Source organism: Tigriopus californicus, chromosome 9 (assembly GCF_007210705.1).
Source record: "Tigriopus californicus strain San Diego chromosome 9, Tcal_SD_v2.1, whole genome shotgun sequence".
NCBI classification, from domain to species: domain Eukaryota; kingdom Metazoa; phylum Arthropoda; class Copepoda; order Harpacticoida; family Harpacticidae; genus Tigriopus; species Tigriopus californicus.
Window position 1 is genome coordinate 13006782 of NC_081448.1, and position 20067 is coordinate 13026848.

The window sequence follows — 20067 nt, forward strand, 5'->3', positions numbered from 1 at the left end:
TCCCATGAGTATCTGTTGGAGCTTCAGTCAACAAGGAAGTGGTATCATGTCCGCAATTCTTATCTGGAATTGGGGATGATTGTAGTCACACAAGACAAGAACCTCTCAGACAAGAATGGAAGCTTGCTATTGTTGAAGAGTTCATCAAGAACCCAAAGACTGATCTTGTGCACAAAGCAATTCTTTGAACAACAACAACAGGAAATTGTAAGCTGTCCCGTTTGACTAGACATGTGCAGCAACAACTGAGTGTTTTTAGTAGCTTCTGTTACAATCATGCTTTCCCTCAACACACAGATGAGGTACAGGAATCTGATCTAGTATTGATCAGCAAGAGGAGTGTTCCATGAACTAACATTTTATGCATATTTCTTAGAAGTTTTGTGTTTTATTAAAGATTTTTTTCCCAAAGAATAAACAAGTAGTCCATGAAAAGCCGCCATTGATAATGGAACAATAAATAGATAAAATAAAAGGTCCTAGATCAAACCCACTCTTGGGTTGGAAAAAATAAAAAGGCACTGAATGGGATGAAATTCTGCTCAGTGACCTTTGAGTCAATGCCATTAGACTCTCCACTATTAGCTGATGAAGGTAGGGGCATTCAGCAGGTCTCATCCATGAAGGATTTAGGTGTAGTCCTCCAACATAATGGAAAGTTTGATGAGCATATCCAGTTGAAAGTTGGCAAAGCTTTTCAAACTTATGGTTGCATATATCACACATTTAAGTCCAGAGATAGTATTACAATGCTAACTTTGTACAAGTCAATTGTTCAACCACATCTTTAATTTGATTTGCCCATTTGGGCTCCAATGAGTTCAGCAGGTTTGCAAAAGGTCAAGCAGGTCCAAAAAGTTGTAACAGAAAGATAGAAGGTATGAGAGAACTCATGTGTTGGGCGAGGCTTGAATGGTTGGGGCTGTACAGTATTCAAAGGAGGTATGAAAGGTATCTTATACTATTTGGACATTTAGTCAGGCTCTGGTACCAGCAAAAAAACTTGCCTGCCAATGCCAGTGATGCAAAATTGGCGTTTCTAACTAGTTTTAACGCAGCTGACGATTCCTCTTATCACTGTGAAAGAAGGGTCAGCTTCTTAAAAACGTTTTTTGAAGCTCCAAACTTGCAACACTGACACTGGTACCAGCCAGGGACTCTAAAGAGAGGAAAGGACACGGCTTTCCCCTCACCGCCAACTTAGGCCATTGCGCTGAATCAAGACATTTACTCCAGTATGAATAAAACAAGATTATCCTTACTGCATAGTACATTAAAGTGTTTTTGATTAAATAATGATCTCCTTGATATACAACTGTGTCCGTATGCTAAATATTTCTGAATTAATCTTGAAAGTCAGAAGAATAAATTAAATACCCATGAACATCAAATTAATCAAAAACAATCCAATTGTTTTTCAAATCAGTGAAATATTGCGTAAATTTGGCTCAAAAACACACATAGATAGAAAATCAACAAGAATCATTTTTTTAATTGATGGGTAATGTACACTGACAAAATATAAAACAAATGTATGGAATAAGCAATAAAAGTGCATGTACATAAATGTTAACATATTAGAATATCTGGGATGGACAATTGATGGTTTTGTCTAAACCCACACATTTGACAAAAAAACATCAGGTGGCAATGGTGAAAAATGAATGAGTTATCTTTTTGTAGAGTTTAAATTTCTACTTATTAGGAAGTTTCCATAAATGGCAGGCATTTTTTAAGGGGCACAGAGTAATATCAAAGTACAGTAGACTAGATCTCAATTTGAACTTTGGACTCCAATAAATTGTTTTTCTTGCAAAAGCATCTAAAATACCAAAACACTCAAAAAAAGAGAGGTGCCAAATCTCTTAAAATTATTATTTCATGATTATGAAGCATCCAAACTAGTTTAAAGAACAATATGTAGCTCAGAGCTACAGTATTTCTACTTTTGGATTGAGGGCCATTCCTAGAGTTAAAATCATAGTTTCATAACAAATGCTTCAAATTACTTGAAATTTGGTCAAGATGCTTCTGAAAATTTTTTCTACAAATAATATTATTGGCAAAAGAGAATTTATTGACTGTGTTTTGAGCAAATTCTTGTTTCATCAAGAAAACCTAATTAGCACTTTTCAGTTGTTGTACTTTAACACATGTTTAAAGTCATTTTAAGTTTATCTAAATGCCTGGTTTTAAGCACATACCATCAATGGGTACGAAAATGATACTAGTCACATATTGTGTTCAATAATTATGCCAATAATTGACATTCAAAAATTTCAGCCGCAAAGGTTTAGGCCTTACTTGGCGGGAGAGGTTTGGTGATCACAAAAAGGTGGCGTTTCCTTGCTTTAGTGTCCTTGTACCAGCAAACAAACGAACCTGCCAGAGCTTGCCTAAACGTCACCATACGTCTTTAAAATCATTCATGAGCTTTGTCCCCATCCCAGGTTTAAGGGTCACTTGCTGTGACCATAGAAGCTTAACGTGCGTTTTGAGAACATCAGCATGCCTAAGTGCCCTAGTAAACGTTCTGTGTCAGAATGGCGGAACATTATAGTGGAGGAGGTGGCCAAGGCAACAAGAACTCAAAATATGCTTCTTGAGATAAGAGAGCGAGAGCGGGTCGTACTTGTCGCGTCCTTGGACCGTGAGAAGGCCAACCTGGACCGTGAGAAGTCCAGCCTGGACCGTGAGAGGGCCACGCTTATAGCCTTTTTAGACCGTGAGAGGGCCACCCTGGACCGTGAGAAGGCCAACCTGGACCGTGAGAAGGCCAGCCTGGACCGTGAGAGGGCCACGGTTGTTGCCAGCCTGGACCGTGAGAGGGCCACGATTGTTGCCGCCCTTGACCATGAAAGGGTCGCTCTGGACCAAGAAAAAGAAAACCACGCGGTAAGTATTATAAACATAAATGTTACTTACGGCATAAGGAAAATCCCTTTTGTGTGTAGTGATCACTGATCACCATCTATAGATTGACGCGTAGTTCATTTCATTTCCATTTCGATAACAGGGTTAATTTTAGCCATAGGATGAAATAAATTTTCAAAATCTTGATCGCCAGAAAGCTAGGAAAGTCGCCATAACTAACCTATGACCCAAAAAGTAGGAGCAACTGTACATTGAAGACGAAAAAAGTTGTGTAAAAGACTTCTTGAGTGGGATTTTGAAAGTTTTATTTGATTGTTTATTGTAAAGAATAACCTAGATACTTTGGTTTCAATGGAGTCAATCATTGTTTGATTATTACTCTCAATTAAAGGGCGATTTTGAAGTTTTCAATCAACAATCAAAATCAAAAAAGTTGCTTAATTTCTAACTAATTAGGTTAATTTGATCAAAAAAATGTCAACACTTCTTGTTAAATCTCGAATTTGGGCAAGCACAAACAAATAGTTAGTCATAGTGAAACAAATGATAAGCTGAACAATCCTACTTTTGATGTACTATTCCAGATTACGTTTTGAAAGGTAGTTTTGAATAAGCTCAAACTTGTATATTCAACCATTCAGCAACATTTAGTAGCATTTTACTAAACTTGAAACATAGCCAATCAATATTCTTGTTTTGCTTTATAACAGGGGCTTGACAATGAAACAAAGTTCTAAACAATTGTTATGCATTTTTTCTCTTTGAGGTTGAAAGGTGTAAAAGAGCTATTTGAATCAAAATATTGTATGAAAAATTATAGAAATTTTATTTTCAAATTTTACATTGTATTTTTTTTCTTTTTTTGGTTTGTTTTTTCACGGGCTTTTCTAACCGCTACAGGGAATGCAATCCCCAGTACTATTAAAATGAAAGGTTATAATTCGTCTATTTATTAGCTTTCAATTTTTATATGATATTTGGTCTAGCAATGAATTTGAGTTGGCAGACCGAGCTAGTCCTTGAATGTAGGGTTGATCTGGTATGCTATCTAAAAATTTGTCCAAGTCTGACTTGAAAGATGCTACCGGATCAACAAGGCCTACGTATTCACTACGAATATTAGAGGGAAGCAAATTAAACAATGAAGAAGCCCGAGAAAAAAAGATGTGGACTTCATTGTTCGAACTAGCCTGGATTCTCGAAGGCTTGAAGGTGTTCTCAAAACGCATATTAAGGCTCTACGGTCACTAGAATTGACCATAAACCCTGGGTTGGGACAAAGCTCATGGATACTTTTGTAGACGTACAGTATCAGATACGGTTCGTACCTTCTCTGAACACTGTACAGTCCCAGCTTTTTTAGCCTCTCCCAATATGAGAGCTCTCTCAATCCTGTGATGTTCCTTGTGAAACATCTTTGGACTTGCTCGACCTTTTGCAAACCTGCTGAACTCAATGGAGCCCAAATGGGTGAGCCATATTCAAGATGTGGCTGGACAATCAACTGGTACAGAGTTAGCATCATGATGCTATCTCTCGACTTAAACGTGCGATATATCCAACCACATATTTGAAAAGCTTTAACCACCTTCAACTGGATATGCTCATCAAACTTTCCATCATTTTGGAGGACTACACCTAGATCTTTCATAGCTGAGACCTGCTCAATATCTTTACCTCCATTATCTACGAGTGGAGTATTTAAAGGAGTTGACCCAAATGTCATTGAGCGGAATTTCATTCCTTTCAGGGCCATATTACTCTCAGTTACCCAAGAGTAGATTTGATCTAAGTCCTTTGCAAGGCTACTGGAATCTTGGCCATTCCTACCAGAAACTAACTTTGTATCGTCAGCATAAGAAGAGAGACTGGCAGTAATACTAAGCTTTTGAAGCGGGGCAACGAATATTATAAACAAGAGGGGCCCTAAGATCGAACCCTGGGGAACACCTGACTTGACATCATGTATGTCACTAAGGGATCCCTCAACCTTAACCAATTGCTTCCTACCAGAAATGAAACTTTTTACCCAATTCAGAACCATTCCTTGGATCCCAATTTCATGGAGCCTGTTAACTAAAAGCCCATGATCTACCTTGTCAAAGGCCTTGGCAAAGTCGAGATAAACTACATCAACTGATTCATGACTCTCTAGTCCCTCAATAACCCGCTCAATATGTTCAATCAGTTGGGTAACCGTGCTAAAATGTGCTCGGAACCCATGCTGGCTAGGAGGAAGGACTTCATGAATATCAAGAAATTCAACAAGTTTGAACTTCATGATCTTCTCAAACACCTTCGCAATATTCGAAGTGAGAGAAATCGGCTTGTAATTACTGGGGAGCGACTTATCTCGCCCTTGGAACAACATGAGCTGACTTTAGTGAAGAGGGAAACTTGCCCTGATCCAAGATGCAACGCCTCAAGTACGAGAAAACAGGAGCGAGAACCAGTGGGCATCTCATCAGAAACTGAGATGTCACGCCATCAGGACCAGGAGAGCTCGAAAGCCTCAAGTCCCTGATGGCCTCTAAAGCATCTTGATCTGTGACTACAAGATCATCTAAACGCTCAGCTTGACTAACCTTGTCAATCTTATCAGCCTCATCTTCAGAGCAATGAGCTGTTGCTTCGAACTCAGTGGGGTTGAAAACACACTGGAGAACTGATCTCCAAGCATGTTAGCCATAGTCTGTACATTGCTAATGGCTTCCCCATCAACCTCAAAAGGGCCAACACAATGTTTCATTTTTCTCTTAGAGTTCGCATAAGAGAAAAATGCCTTCGGATTCGACCTGACCTCCTGAACAACCTTACTCTCAGTTTGTAACTGGTTATATTCGATGGAGGCCTTAATGTTACCCTGAACTACGTCGAACTTTTTTTGGAGACTAGCCACAATCACTGGATTCGAAGTGCTCTTCAGCCTTTTTGCTAGTTTGCAACTCTTTTCGAACAAAGTCTACCTATATTTCGGAATTTTTGTCCGTGTACCACCTATCGGAACACATTCAGAGATTGCTAGACTGGAGCAAACTTCCTTAAAAACTGAAACTTACTTATCAATCGCTGCATCTATGGACGATTCCTGTTTCAGAATTGAAATCAGGTAAATTTCTTCTAATCTTTCTATTATCAACGGCCAATGTTCATCTTTGAACTTGAACTTAGCCAAACCGACCTTTTTGACCGGTTTTACTCTAGAGCACGCCGGCTGTTGAGTAATGGTCGACCCTATGTCGAGAACATGATGATCTGAAAGATTACTAGGTGTCACATGGACATACTGGATCAGATCAGGGTCAGTGGAAAAGACCAAGTCGAGAACGCTATTCTCTCTAGTGGCTACACCAACATGCTGGGAGAAATTGCGCAATATCGCAAATTCTTCCAGCTTTTCGAACGACTGAAATGTCGATTTCGAAATGGGAATATACCCATCGGGACTAGCCTCCCACTCTACAACGCTAGCCGGAAAATTAAAGTCCCCTACAAAGAAAACCTTCGAGCCAACTGCCAGATGTAGGTGGAGAGGGAGGGAGGAAGCTAAATGGGTTAAGGAAGGGGGGGTGGGTGGGATTAGGTTTAGGAATAGGGTCAGCTCTAAAACTACGAAACTGAGCTATCCTATTTCTCGGCTTTCTTTGCGTCCCTTCTACGTGGACGGAGGTACACCGTACATTAAAGCACGTCTTAAGTCTCATGGACTGACGGCACATGTACGGGTGAAAAAAAGGACAATCTACCGTTGAACATCCCTTCTTACTATTGTACTTCTCAAGGCCGAACTTGAGAAGTTTTTGACACCATTTAGGGTGGTCAAACTGACAGCCTTTTCCTTCTTCAGGACAAGGCTGCTTTCGATAAACAGGACAGACTATTTTCTCTACAACGGTCTTTTCCTGCGCTTTTTCAAGAGGAGATACTACTTCAACCTCTACGTTGGTCAAATTAGTCGACTTCTCAACTACTGGTGGAGCCTGTTGATCAAGCAGCACCCTGGTTTCATTGACCAGAGCAACTAAACCCTCTATAATAAACGGCCTATTGACTATGGAAGGATCCTTCCCAGCTAAGACCAGGTCCAAACAATGTCTAGCCTCTTTGCTGACTTTTCCTAAAATAGCTTCCATCATGAATGCAGGCGGAACTAGAGCTCTAGGCGGAACTATCTTTGAGCAACAAAATCAAGAGACCAAGAGAAAGAAAAGAACTAAAACAGCTGTGCAATCTTGTCCTGAGATACAGGACAACAGAGCAAAATAGGAATGAAATACTTCACATCAAACTAACATACAAATCAAAGATGGAGATAGTAAACAAGAAGTAAGTGACAGAGAAAAGCAAGGAATCAAGAACATGTAAACTAGGACATCAACAAAAAAACACAGAAATAAACTCAACTAACTGGTCGAACACAAAATAAATCAATACAGTAATGAACAATAAATTCTAACTCTAAAGGACCAATACAATCAAACTAAAGAACTACACATAACGATTTGGAACTAGAAAAGCTACACTACAAATCAGAAAGAAACTGCTAAAGCTAAACATAAACATAAATGAGCAACAAACTTATTAGGTTTTAAAGTAATTACGTCTTACCAAAGAGCCGTGAAAAACCAAACCTAATTGAGTGAATGAATGGCAATTCCCATTCATTCACCCACACACAAACACCACGAACACTACACGTGCACAGCAACCAAGGAGCAACAGAGGAAGTCACACCTTGTTTCGAAATTCCCGGGAGATAAGAACGAGAGCAAACTAAATGCGTCTGTTCTCAGCGAGCTCCAAAACAGGAATTTGTTTATTTTTTCTGCTTACTCGGTCCTTTTTATTTGAGTGATGATAGATAATTTGTTTTTTAAATTTACATTAGAATGGTGTTTTGGTTTATTGTATAAAAAATGAGGACACCTATGAAAATTACAATTGGCGTGTTTGATAATGATAATAATATCAACCTTAATTTGTGACTCCTACATATTTTGTGAACTATTCATTATTTTTTTTTCATTTTTGCTTTAGCCCAATGAAACATCGTAAATTGGTTCGGTTGAATGGATTATTAAATGGCCATAATGTAACAAAATATGGACGGTTGTGTATTCTGACAACCGCTAATACAATTTTGGTTTAACAAAATGACCTCATTACCCCTTAAAATTGTTGTAAGTAGACCGATAAATAAAGCTGAAAAAAAGTATTTACTCCTTTGGCCCGTAAAAATATGTTGTGCCGAATTTCCAATTTACCCATGAGTTCAGCCATTTTCCCACTTTTTATTCCTACTTTGTATGTTTTAAGACAATTTCAACACTCTTGATTTGTGTTCTGATCCCTTATTGGGTATTGTCAATCAACAGCTTTAAAATAAAGTACAATTCAATGAAGAAACTAAAAGTGGATTTTAGCATCAAAATGAAAAGAATTAATCCATCGAGAAGAATTGGAGCAATATCAAGTCAAATTCGAAGGCCCTACGAGAGCTCTGATGCTCGGAGCTCTGATGCAAGGAGTAAATACAGTGACTCCATGAAGTCCACTTTTTGCACAATTTACATCAAATTGCACCGTTCGAAAACGGGATGTATTGTCTCCTCCGCATTGATCTAGGATCACATGAATGGCATTTTTTCTGTTGGAATCGATTTTGAATCAGGTTCATACCCTAAGTGGTAATTAGCATTGGAAAAATGCTTCTACCAATCAAATGCCCATTCAACTCCTCTACTCTGTACAATTCAAATCCACAAAGCGACGACGAATGTAATATATTGTTGTTGATGAAAATCATTGGGGTTAATCAATCTCATTACTTTAATCTAACATCGAATCATTGTTCGCTTGTTCTTCCACAACTCCTGCTCATTTGATTTATCAATATTTAAAAGCATTAAACGCGCCATTCTAAACAAATATAAGAAGTCTAAACGACAAGAGGGTTGTTCTTAGAGATGTGAATCGCTACTTTCTCGAATAAATGTGATCAAATTTGCTTCGGGTAACTGAACTATTACTGCTCAAATACCCCACAAATTTGTTTCAGTTTTTTCCCCATAATTGCCCTTATTCCGTATCACAGCCTTCAGTTAGGTCTCTATTGATAAACAAATTACCCGCACTCATTCTGTTAGGATTTCCCCTCATCAACCTTCAAGGCTGTAAACAAGGCTGTGAAATTTGGCTCGCTCTTAGACCAAACCAAAAGAAAATTCCATTAGGCTGAAGTCTGAGGAGGAAGGAGACCAAGTGTCCTAGAAGCTCATAAAATTTGCCTTGCATCAGGCTTGTTTCTTCTTTGAGTTGTGAAACTGTGCTCCATCCTGCATAAACACCCGGCAATGTTCCCAATGCTGCTCTTAGATCCATTGAAAGTATTTCCTCCCCCAAAAGCTTTATGTAGGTGCCTGTATTGGCATCAACACCCTCAGGTTTGACCACAAAGAGGGCCTTGCGATCATTATCAGTGGCACCCGCCCAAATCGTGATATGGGTCGGATGTTGGGGAACAAACACTATGTATTTAGAGCATTTGAGTATGTCCTAAATGTTGCAGGCGTATAGAATATCATTTTGACGGTTCCATGCTTGCTGCACCATGATTTTTCTTTTATCTGTCCAAATTTGTGCAATGCTCTGATCAGCACCAAGTATTTTTTTTTTATTTTATGGCCTTGTTTACGCCTCGTGGCATGGTGGTCTAAAAAATTACTTCCAATCAAACTAACTTGAAAAGTTTCATGTTCAATTCAAATTTGATGAGCCTTGTGAGGCTGGTTACTTATGGTAGCCACTGAAAATCTCTGTCAGGCCTCTGTGGGGATTCTGGGCCATTTTTGGAACCTTATTTCTAAACTTACAAGTTCTCACTGAGCAGTTTCGTCGTTTTTTTGGCTTGTCCTCAAAAGTATTCGACTTCTTGTAATAAGGGATTATATCATGGGTGATGGATTTTGCCTCTCAGAGCCTCGACACGATGATCCTCCTGGGCTACTGGGGCATTCCACGTCAAACGGGTACACGTTTTGACGAAATCAAGGCAAGTCATCTCCGATTTTGCTAATTTTTAGCACTCTGGTTTATTGACTTAGAAAAACGTCACACAAGTTTCAGTTGCCCAGGCCAACCAAGTTGTATTCTAGGGCCATGTCCATTTTAGGTCAAACCACTTGGCCATCGGTGTTTGAACAGCCATCACTCCGGCTGTATTCATCCAATTGTGATGAATTTTAAATCAAAATACTCCTGTGACAATGGCCTTTCCATAAGAATGTAAAAAAACAACTGACCAAAGTGAAATTAGGCGTGTAATTGCCTTTACTGTCCTTTGAACTTTCCAAAAGCATGGTCCGAATTTTCTCAATTTTCCAGCTTCTGGTAGGAAGGGTCAAGATTCTAGTAGCCATCCAAGAGCCTAGATAGAAGAGCCCAGAGCCTAGATCTTGGGTTACAGAGAGTAATATGGCTCTTAACGAAATGAAATTCCGCTCAATGACTTTCAGTCAACTCCTTTGAATACTCTACTTGTAGGTAATGGAGGTAAAGATATTGAGCAGGTGTCATCTATGAAAGATTTATGTGTAGTCCTCCAAATTACTGGAAAGTTTGATGAGCATATCTAGTTGAAGGTGAGTGAAGTCTTTCTAATGTGTGGATGTATATACTGGGTGTCCCATAAATCGGTGTAGGGCATACTAAAACCGAGCTTAAAACTCATTTTGTCGGAATTGCTTCAATTTTTGCGAGGTTGCGTGAAACCACGCTTGAAAACTCTCGATAAAAAAGCCGTGTCAAAAAAGCCTTCCTCGACCGTTCACGACGACGAGAAACAGGCTGCGGGAGGTGATTGTGGCGCGTATCCAGGACGGCCAGACCAAGGCAGGCATTGCGAGAGCCCTGGGGATCCACGTCAGCAGCGTGAGGAAGGGCTGGAAGTGCTACCAGGACAGGAGGACAACTGACATGGTCAAGCAGACTAGCAGGCCGATCAGTGAGGCCAGAAAGTCCATGAAGGACGCCGTGGAGGCCACCATTGCCGAGAACCTGAACCGCTCCATCAGGGGCATGGGCAGGGAGTTCCATGTACCTAGGATGACCATGAGCAGGGTTTTGAGGGAGGACTTGAAGCTGAAGTCCCTGGACGTGGTGCACTGGGACGGCCAGGAATGAGTGCGAAATGGACAGATTGTAATGTCAATTTTAGTAAGTTTTTTCGTCTGAAAAAGCAATGAAAACGTCGTGCGATTTTTACGTTTTACTTTGGATGAATTAAAAAACTACTGCGATCTATAGAACAAACCACGCTCGATGAGATTTTTTCTATAAAAAAAGTCGTCAGACGCACCATTGGGGATCTACAGGCATAGCAGGACTGGTGCCTCCCACTTGGGCATGGTCCTTTGAGTTTGAGCTTTGAAACTTTGTAGGAGTATGGTATTGGCCCTTGGCTAAAAGGCCTTTAAGTTTTGAATTCGTAACTTGAATGGTTTGGCCTTTTTTGTAATGCCACTTGAGACCCTACACCAATTTATGAGACGCCCGGTACGTATAGCACGTTTAAGTCAAGAGACAGTACCATGATGCTAACTCTCTACAAGTCGATTGTTCAGCCACATCTTGAATATGCTTCACCTATTTGGGCTCGAATGAGTTCAATAGGTTTGCTAAAGGTCGAATTTGTCCAAAGATGTTTCGCTTGTAGGAACATCGAAGATATGAGAGAGTTCTCGTATTGATTGATTGATTGATTGATCAATCAATTGAGTCCATTTGGAAGGTCGTAGAATACTGTTATTCTCCTTATCGACCCCTTCATTTCGAAATGTCACATTATTTTTTAAAACATTGTCTATATTTAAAGGGAAATCGCTCCGTAGAAAGGGAGGAAATATCATTTTTCCGTTTTTTCCTTTGAAAAAAACCCTACAAATTATTTCATTCGAGCTTTTCTGATGTGTTGGTTGGTTCGTCTGTGATATCTGATGGGAGATTCTCAAATGTTTCCACCATGCGTACTACAAGAGAGTCACTCTTCCTTGTTGTCTTTCGTCCCATACTGAGCAATTCTTGTGCTGGTGAGGGGGTGCCACATCCATTGGGACAGGCATTCTAAGCCTAAGTTGCTATCGATGTACCCGTCATTTGATAGACAAATGCTTGGCCGGTCCTTCTGAGGAGGACCACATCTGTGGGATATTCTAATATGAGAATCTTCAGTGAGGCCTTCATTGCAGAACTGGAGCGATTAGTAAAGACTAAAAAGGTTTGGACTGTGCAGTGTTCAGAGAAGGTACGAAAGGCATATATATGTCTGTATTGTACGTATTCAAAAGCATTCATGAAGTTTGTCCCAATCCAGGATTTAGGGTCAATTACAGTCACTATAGAGGTTTAATGTGCGTTTTGAGAGCACCTTCAAGCCCTCGAGAATCCAGGATAGTTCGAACAATAAAGTCCACTTCTCTTCTTTCTCGGACCCCCTCATTGTTTAATTTGCTTCCCTCTATCAATCGTAGGGAGTACGTAGGCATTGTTGATCCGGTAGCATCTTTCAAGTAAGCCTTGGACATATTTTTAAGTAGTATTCCAGATCAATCACACATTTAAGGATTTGCCCGATCTGCTAACTCAAATTTGTTGGTGGTCCAAATATATAAAGATTGAAAGTTAGTAAAAAGACAAAATATAACCTTTCATAGGAAAATCCCGTGAAAGAACAAACAAAAAATAGACTCTAAGTTCAGATAGTTTCCATTTCATAGTGAGTACAACGATCTTGCAGTAATTGGAAGGGTTTGTGTTTTAGCCACTTTTTCCATATTTGGTGACTCCATGACTGACTCACTGGCCATCCGGCAGATAACGCCGCCATCTGGGTCACGGGTCATTGGCCGATTGCTTCCACGCTCCAATCCCCTCCACGGGGAGAGCCACATGTAGAATATTGACCATTTAAAGTCACTCTTTGCAATTTGCTTGTGAGCCAAGACGTTGTCCAGTTCTCTAAAAGACCACCAATCCCCGCACTTGTCAACTCTTGACTTAGAAGTACATGGTCAACCTTATCAAAGGCCTTTGCAAAGTCCAGATAAACGACGTCAACTGGAGAGCCATCCTCCATTGCATCAGCCACATCATTACATACATTGGATTAGCCACATCAGCCACGTTTTGAAAAGATAGAAGATTTGTGACACAAGATTTGGAAGTTCCTCATCAATTGATTCTTGTTGGATTTATTTCTATAAGGCTATGGCGGGAAAGAATTGAAAAAGATTATTCCGTCTTCGTTAGCTCAGCTGTCCATGCTACTTCTAAGCTTCTGAAGTGGAAGGATGAGGAGGATGAAAAGGAGAGGACCTAACATGGAGCCCAGAAGGACTATGTATGTCTCTAAATGATCCCTCGACCTTAACTTATTGCTCCTACCACTATTGGAATTTCTCAACCGCTTGAGAAACCTACCTGGGATCGCAATCTAAGAGTTATTGTAACATGTTTTTGCATTTTCACACCTTATTTGCACATTTTTCCCCCAAATTTAGCGACTTTATTTTAGATCTTCATAATTTTTTTTCAAATTTTCACAACTCCTTATCGATTGTTTCTTTTTTTCCAAGCTCTTTTCTCAACTTTGGAAAAAATGTGTTGACTCAAAAGGCAACCTTTTTGACGAGGTATAGTTGTAACGCAGTCTCCCCTTCCATTTGTGGAATGATGATTCATTGCTTTGAGCCTAAACGAGTATCATTAACAAATTGGTGGTTATTAATCCGACGACAACTAATCTTGCCATTAAGATTTATCGATCTATTTGCAGGTAACTCGTAAGGAGGCTAGGTCTGCCCAACAAGCACTACGAGATGTTTTGGATCGAGAAGCCTCAGCAAAAGTTCCAACGCCAGAACTTCAGAATATATTTAATGATGTTGCGAAGAGAGATGATGATCATTTTCAGATTTTACCACGGGATAAGGTACAGCTGCAAAGGCTCATGATCTTGCTAAAGAGGTTACACAAAAGACGTTACGAAAAGGAGTCAATAAACCTGCCTGACTGACTTATCTCCTATACTATCTTCTCTCCTCTCCTATACTAATAAACCCACTTTGCGTAGGTTTTGAGCAGGGTTCCTGAGGGAGTAGGAAGTCGAAAGTTCGTGGAGATCCAAGTTGGCCCCACTTTCACAGGGTATCAAGTTGTGGGGGCGCAGCCCCACCCACCGGCGGAGCCGCGCCCATTTGAAATGTTCAGATTGGATTTGAGGGTCCGCGGGTTGCTAATTAGGGCACGCGTAGAAAACCGAAAAAGTAGCCCGTGGCCATATTGTGGGGCCGCGGGGGGTTAAATCCGGTATTGCCCGCTTCGTTAGGCTGCTGCGGGCGCCGAGACCGGGTAAATCGGCAAGGGGCGTGCGTGCGTCCGACACAAAATGTTGGCAAATACAAAGTGTTCCACAGTAGACGGGCCAGCCCCGTTGTAAAAAACACAATCCTGATGTGAGGCCCACAGGGCCTACCAGGCCGCCCGGCAGGGCGGCCGTCACCACGTCCCCAGAGTAGCGTCGGGCGTGGCCTATGTTTTCTGCTCGATGGTAATAGAATGCGGCCAGATTTGAAAACACGGTTTCCAGATGGACTGGCTTAAATGATACGTATATTACAAGTCCGTAGCTGCTTTGATGAGCCCGTGGCACTCGTGCAAAGTTGCCTGAGGCGATCGAAATTTGGCCCGGTTTTTTCGGTTTTCGGCTCATCGGGGCGTGGTAGTTGCAGGAAATTTATTTATACGTCGATTGTAGCCATGGACTAGGCCTACATGTGTGTGCAGATAACCACTCGATACGTGGTATGACTATGGAGCTACGAGGGTTTGAAAATTGCCACGGTCGACATTTCTGACTCTGAACGCGTCCCAAGGGTGAACCGTTCCAGGTACAGACCCACGCAGGATGTCAAAATACCTGCCCGGTCAGGGACTACATCGCATTAACATTTGAGTGTGGGATCCAACTACGGCAAGGCACTCAAAACGGGCCCCGAGTGCCGAAATGGTCCCCTTTTTTCAGACTACGCTTAAACACTCCTTAATAACGTCGAACTGACGGAATAGATCCACTTGAAACAGTCGGAGCGTACAGACAGAAGGGTGATAGAGGTAAAGTCGTTGAATTTTGGTCGATATCTTGAATGTTTCGGGCGTGGCACGCGTTCAAAGTTGCAGCACTCGATCGTTCGTGGTTGTAGGCCAAGGCTCCACTGCGCGTGAGTGAGTGCAGACACGTTTTCCCTAACCAGGCCTTTTTGTCGGGGTCTGACAGAAGACTTTAGAAAAGCAAAGTGGCTTGAATTGAATTCCAGAGTGGTTTAGGCCTTAAAAAAATGCCAATCGAAGCACTGGAGCGGAAATGGTCGATCGAGCAAGCCAATGGTGAGTTATGCAGGGCCCTGAATACCATTATTTGGCACTCCCACGCCCAAACCATGGGTTCCACAGAAACTTGCACTAAATAAAATGTGTTTGGAATAAACAGGGTTATCCAATGAAGGAAAAAATTGAAAATCGGTCGTTCGTAGCCGAAATGGGTCGCACGAGGTACATTTCCTTTAGTGACCAAAAGGAAGAATCCCAATTTGGTTTTAATAGGTTCCATATCTCATTGGAACGGTGTGTTCTCGAGTGTCTCTCTGAAGGATATAATACCAAACATGCTATATTGAGCGTTTTCTCATGCCAGCACGGTGTAGTATGCTTGCCTATTGAAAGTTAGTGTCTTGCACAATCATATACAAAGCAAAGTCTTCTACTCTAGAGAGATTCCTGTCTCTGCAGCTCCACCAGTGGGCAAATTGGAACGATGAACCATATTACCTGTTAACAACAAGCCAGAGCTGGTATGGAGGGGTTCTCTTAGAGAAACCATTGATACACATACGAAAAAGGAAACAAGTGGCCACAACCCCTAACTGTCTGAAATCATGACCGCAGGTAATAAAGGCATGTTGAGAGTTAATACAGTTACGTTTACGTACAGGACTTTACTTTGAGAAACACATTGTTATACAAATTAGAATAGACGAAGTAGCTAAGTAGCCACATTCCCAAACTGTCTGAAATCATGACCGCAGGTCATGAAGGCATGTTGAAACTTAATAATAGAGTTTCGTTTTAGTACATGACTTCACTTTGAGACGTGCATTAATGTACAAATTAGAATAGAACGTAGTCGCCACACTCCCTAACTGTCTGCAATCATGACCGCAGGTCATGAAGGCATGTTGAAACTTAATAGAGTTTCATGGTCAACCCTGACAACACGATTTGCGAAAACCACACCCCCAACGTGGTCAAAAAACCTTTTCAAAATATGAGAGAAAATGCGCAAATCCATCTTAACAGTCTTCTTCCTTGCAAAAACAAAAAAGTAATTTTGACGTGATTGATTTATTGAAGTCTGGCTCAAATCTGTCGTGCATATGGCTATTAGTTAACAATATTTGCTTGGATATTTCTGTTGGAATTCATAAAGGCTTTTGAACCACTGTGGCAGTCGTCTCAATGGTGAGACGAGAGGGTAAGCTGATCAACGAAGAATCCAGCTCTAGTCAACAGCCACCATCCGGCAATCTTACATGGCGCAGTCGGTAGTAGCCGCCTCCACGCGGAAGAACCTTCCCCAGACGACTGAGAACGCCAATGCGGAACTTGGGCCCAGAAGAGACGTGGTGACCTGGATGGAGGATGGTTTTAAGTCAAACCCAACCAGCGCCTAGTCAATCCTTCTAGTCACCACATTATTCAACTCTAGTCATCTTTACATTATTTTATATCCATGTTACTCTAGTCAATTGTCACAATTCTCTAGTCTTCCCACCAAACCCTCTGTGATATTTTTGTGCTGTCCCCCCATTGTTAACCCTGCCCCCCCCCCTCCCCCGGGAAGGAGATGTTGTATTCTAGTCACCGCTAATCAATTTGCATTTACCATTACTCATGCTCCCACCATCGTACTCGCAATAGACATTATCCCTTATTATAAATACCTCCACAAACGAACAAAAAACATCTAGTCAACAGCCACCATCCGGCAATCTTACATCTTACAAGTTGGGTTGGCCTTTGGCCAAGGCAGACGCCCCCCTCCCCCGGGTCCCGTCCCCCCTACGTGATTTTTGGCGGCGAACACAATTCTTATTAGTATGGAGAATAGTTGGCTCCTTTGTCGCCATCTCGGGGTTTTGCGTCATATTTTTTGAGAATTCAAAAAAAATATGTTACATTTCTTTTAATTTTATGGTGTTTAGCGCTGAAATAGACTGTTCATTTTCTAAAATTTTAAATAATCTTTCACAATGTGCTCCAATAAGTGTTGAAATATGTTTAAAATTTTGGCTAAGTGTCTGTGATGGCAAAAAAATTGTGGAATTTTCAGTTTTCAAACTCAAGCTATGAAGCATTGGGGGATTTCCGAGCCCTATTAGTCACTGTATTAGTCTGCGAGGGTCCAAATTTAAAAATATTTAAAAAAGGCACTTTTTTTTTGCAAGTACGTCGTGCTTTAGGGTATGAAGCGCTTAAAAAAGAGACTGTTTGCATCAAAAACGGAAACAGTAATGGCGGAGGTCCAGGGCTGCCAGAAGAACACCATCCCCTTTTGCAGCCCTTCACGGAACCTGAGATGGACGTGGCCTTCAAGAAGATGAAGAGCAAAGCCCCCTCAACATCTGGGGTCTCTCCTTTCCAACTTTCACTTCTCCGGATCCAGGCCCAGCCACTCGTCCAAGATCTTTTCAGCCTCGCCCTCCATTCTTCCTTCTTCCCACCAGAGTGGATGGAGTCAGCCATCATCTTCATCCATTAGAAAGGGCCCAGGGACATTCCAAACAACCATCGGACCATTGCCCTGGAAAACCCCTTCTTGAAGATGATGTCCACCCTACTAGCTGCCCGCTTCTCCGGATTAGCCGAGGATAGGGATCTCCTTCCCCAGTTCCAATTCAGTTTCCGAGAGCCGCTAAACCACCCCGGCAGCCACTCTCCTCTATGAAATTGTGTATTTCCAACATCAGCAACAAGAGGAGAGTGTTTGGATGCTTTGTGGATTTCTCCAAAGCATTCGACAGGGTGGACTGAACGCGGTTATTCCTCAAACTCCAACTGTGGGGAGTTCCGCATTCAATCTGTGTTCTGCTGTCCAACATCTATGCGGGACTCAGATGCTCCATTCGTTCTGGTGAGGACCTATCCCCCTGCTACTTCACTTCCACTGGCCTTCCGCAGGGGGATCCACTATCGCCAATTCTTTTCATCTTTATGTATCCAACCTGCCCGAAGCCCTCACACACCAAGGCCCCACCATCAACCATGTTATGGTACAATATCTACAATATGCAGATGACCTGGTTCTCTTGGCTAATTCGCCTGTGGAATTGCAAAATGCCATCAATGCACTCCACGGGTTATTGCCAAGAGAACGGCTTCAAGTCAACACCATCAAGACGAAGGCCATGGTTTTCCATAAAGGTCGTCTGCCTCCCACCTCCTTCCATATTAACAATAGTCCAATTGAAATTGTCAATAATTTAATTATGTTGGTTTCACATTCCCACTTCAACTCTCCTTCACCAACCATCTCAAATCATCAATAGTCAAAGCCAGGGCCAGGATCGGATACATATGCAATAGACTTCCTATCAAGAATCTTCCCCTTCCAATAGTTCTTCAACTCTTCCGGATCTACGTCACCCCAATTTTCTCTTACGGCCTACACCTATGCTTCCCAACTCCGCTCAATCCGCCCTCAAATCCGCCGATGCCACCTACACCAAGTTCCTCAAGTGATACCTCTGCGTGCCCAATATGCCAACAATGCATGGACACATTTTCTATGTGAACCACGCCCCTCACCATCGGGCTGGCAAGGTTAGTGTCCAACAGTGTTGGGAACCTGACCTTTCGGGAGGTGATGTCGGGACACAAGTTGTCCTTCCCGGTCAAGGACTTAATAACACCTTATTGTCCTTGGCCCGACATCCCTTTGGAGTATTGGCGGTCACATACCTTTGTCCGGCTCCAGCCAAATGCCATCAGGGACGGGAGTTGACAAAGAATCTGTTCAATCTGGCCCATCCAATCTACTGCAGTAGCCAAGATTTTCATCACTTACCTCTTACCTACCTGTCTTTGTACTATCTGCAACTCACCTCTTACCTTTTTTCATGTGCATGGAACCAATTCTAGTCATACTCATTGTGATATCACCTTCTAGTCAACTATTTTATTGATTTACCTTCTTGAAATTTTTCTTGTTTTTTCAACAACCTTTGTATAATGTATATACATCAGATTTTATTTTATAGTTATTTTTACGCCATGGCATGACCAAGAGTCGCAATAAAAGATTACTATTATTATTATTATTATTAAAATAAAAAAAAAATCAATTTTCATATTGAGGTCATGTCGCTCATGTTCCCCATATTATGACGTCTAAAACCAATGTAAGTATTAGTATTTACCTCGATAAAGGCACATATACTTTGGCTATTAAGTGAATTCATTCATCAACGGAGTACTTTGGTTAGAGTGCATTGTTATGAAACCAGCATACTGAAGTGGGATGTGTGAAATGAACCCAGGAAAGGCTAAGCGTTTTTCAACTTAAGCTAATCGAGCTAATGGTTATTGAAAGACAAATAGAATGTTTTTCATAGATTGTTTATTTATCAATCCAGACATGTAAGCATAATTATGACGAACTGAGACATGGGTTTGCTTTAGTATTATCTGAAATTAAAGCCAAACTATTTCAACATATCTTATTTTCCATTGTTTTACAGTTAGACCCCTGCTGGGCGTGGTTTGCGAAAAACCTGATTTCAATGGACTGCAGCTGCACGATTCTTACAGAGGCATACACAGCAACGACCTTTTCCTCCGGAAAAATCAACGCATAAAATCAATGGGGCAACCCCGCATGGTTTCGTGAGTGCATATTTTGAGATGCGATTTGTACCAGTTGCACCTACCGCGAATATCAGATAGTTTCGTGAACGCACATCTTGAAATGCGATTAGGTAAAATTTAGTACTGTCGCATTTCAAAATTTGCGTTCACAAAAACCACGTGGGGGGCCCTATTCAATCACATTTGTTTTTCCATAGTTTTCTCTGAGATGCATGG

At 41.3% G+C, this 20067-nt stretch overlaps 1 protein-coding gene across 2 annotated transcripts; it reads left to right on the plus strand.

Moving 5' to 3' along the window:
- The first annotated feature begins 2388 nt into the window (after window positions 1–2388).
- LOC131887170 (uncharacterized) lies at window positions 2389–13967 on the plus strand. Of its 2 annotated transcripts, XM_059235700.1 has the most exons (3): window positions 2389–2678; window positions 2733–2895; window positions 13706–13967. In XM_059235700.1, the coding sequence occupies exons 1-3, from the start codon at window positions 2509–2511 to the stop codon at window positions 13943–13945; spliced, it is 573 nt and encodes a 190-aa protein (XP_059091683.1). In that variant the 5' UTR covers window positions 2389–2508; the 3' UTR covers window positions 13946–13967. The 2 variants fall into 2 exon arrangements, with proteins under 2 accessions (XP_059091683.1, XP_059091682.1); XM_059235699.1 differs by having other exon boundaries at window positions 2389–2895.
- Window positions 13968–20067: the final 6100 nt, after the last annotated feature.

Coding starts and splice junctions, on each gene's coding strand:
- LOC131887170 (XM_059235699.1), top strand. CDS start 2,509: ATGCCTAAGTGCCCTAGTAAACGTTCTGTGTCAGAATGGCGGAACATT. Junction 2,896..13,705: donor AAGAAAAAGAAAACCACGCG/GTAAGTATTATA, acceptor ATCTATTTGCAG/GTAACTCGTAAGGAGGCTAG.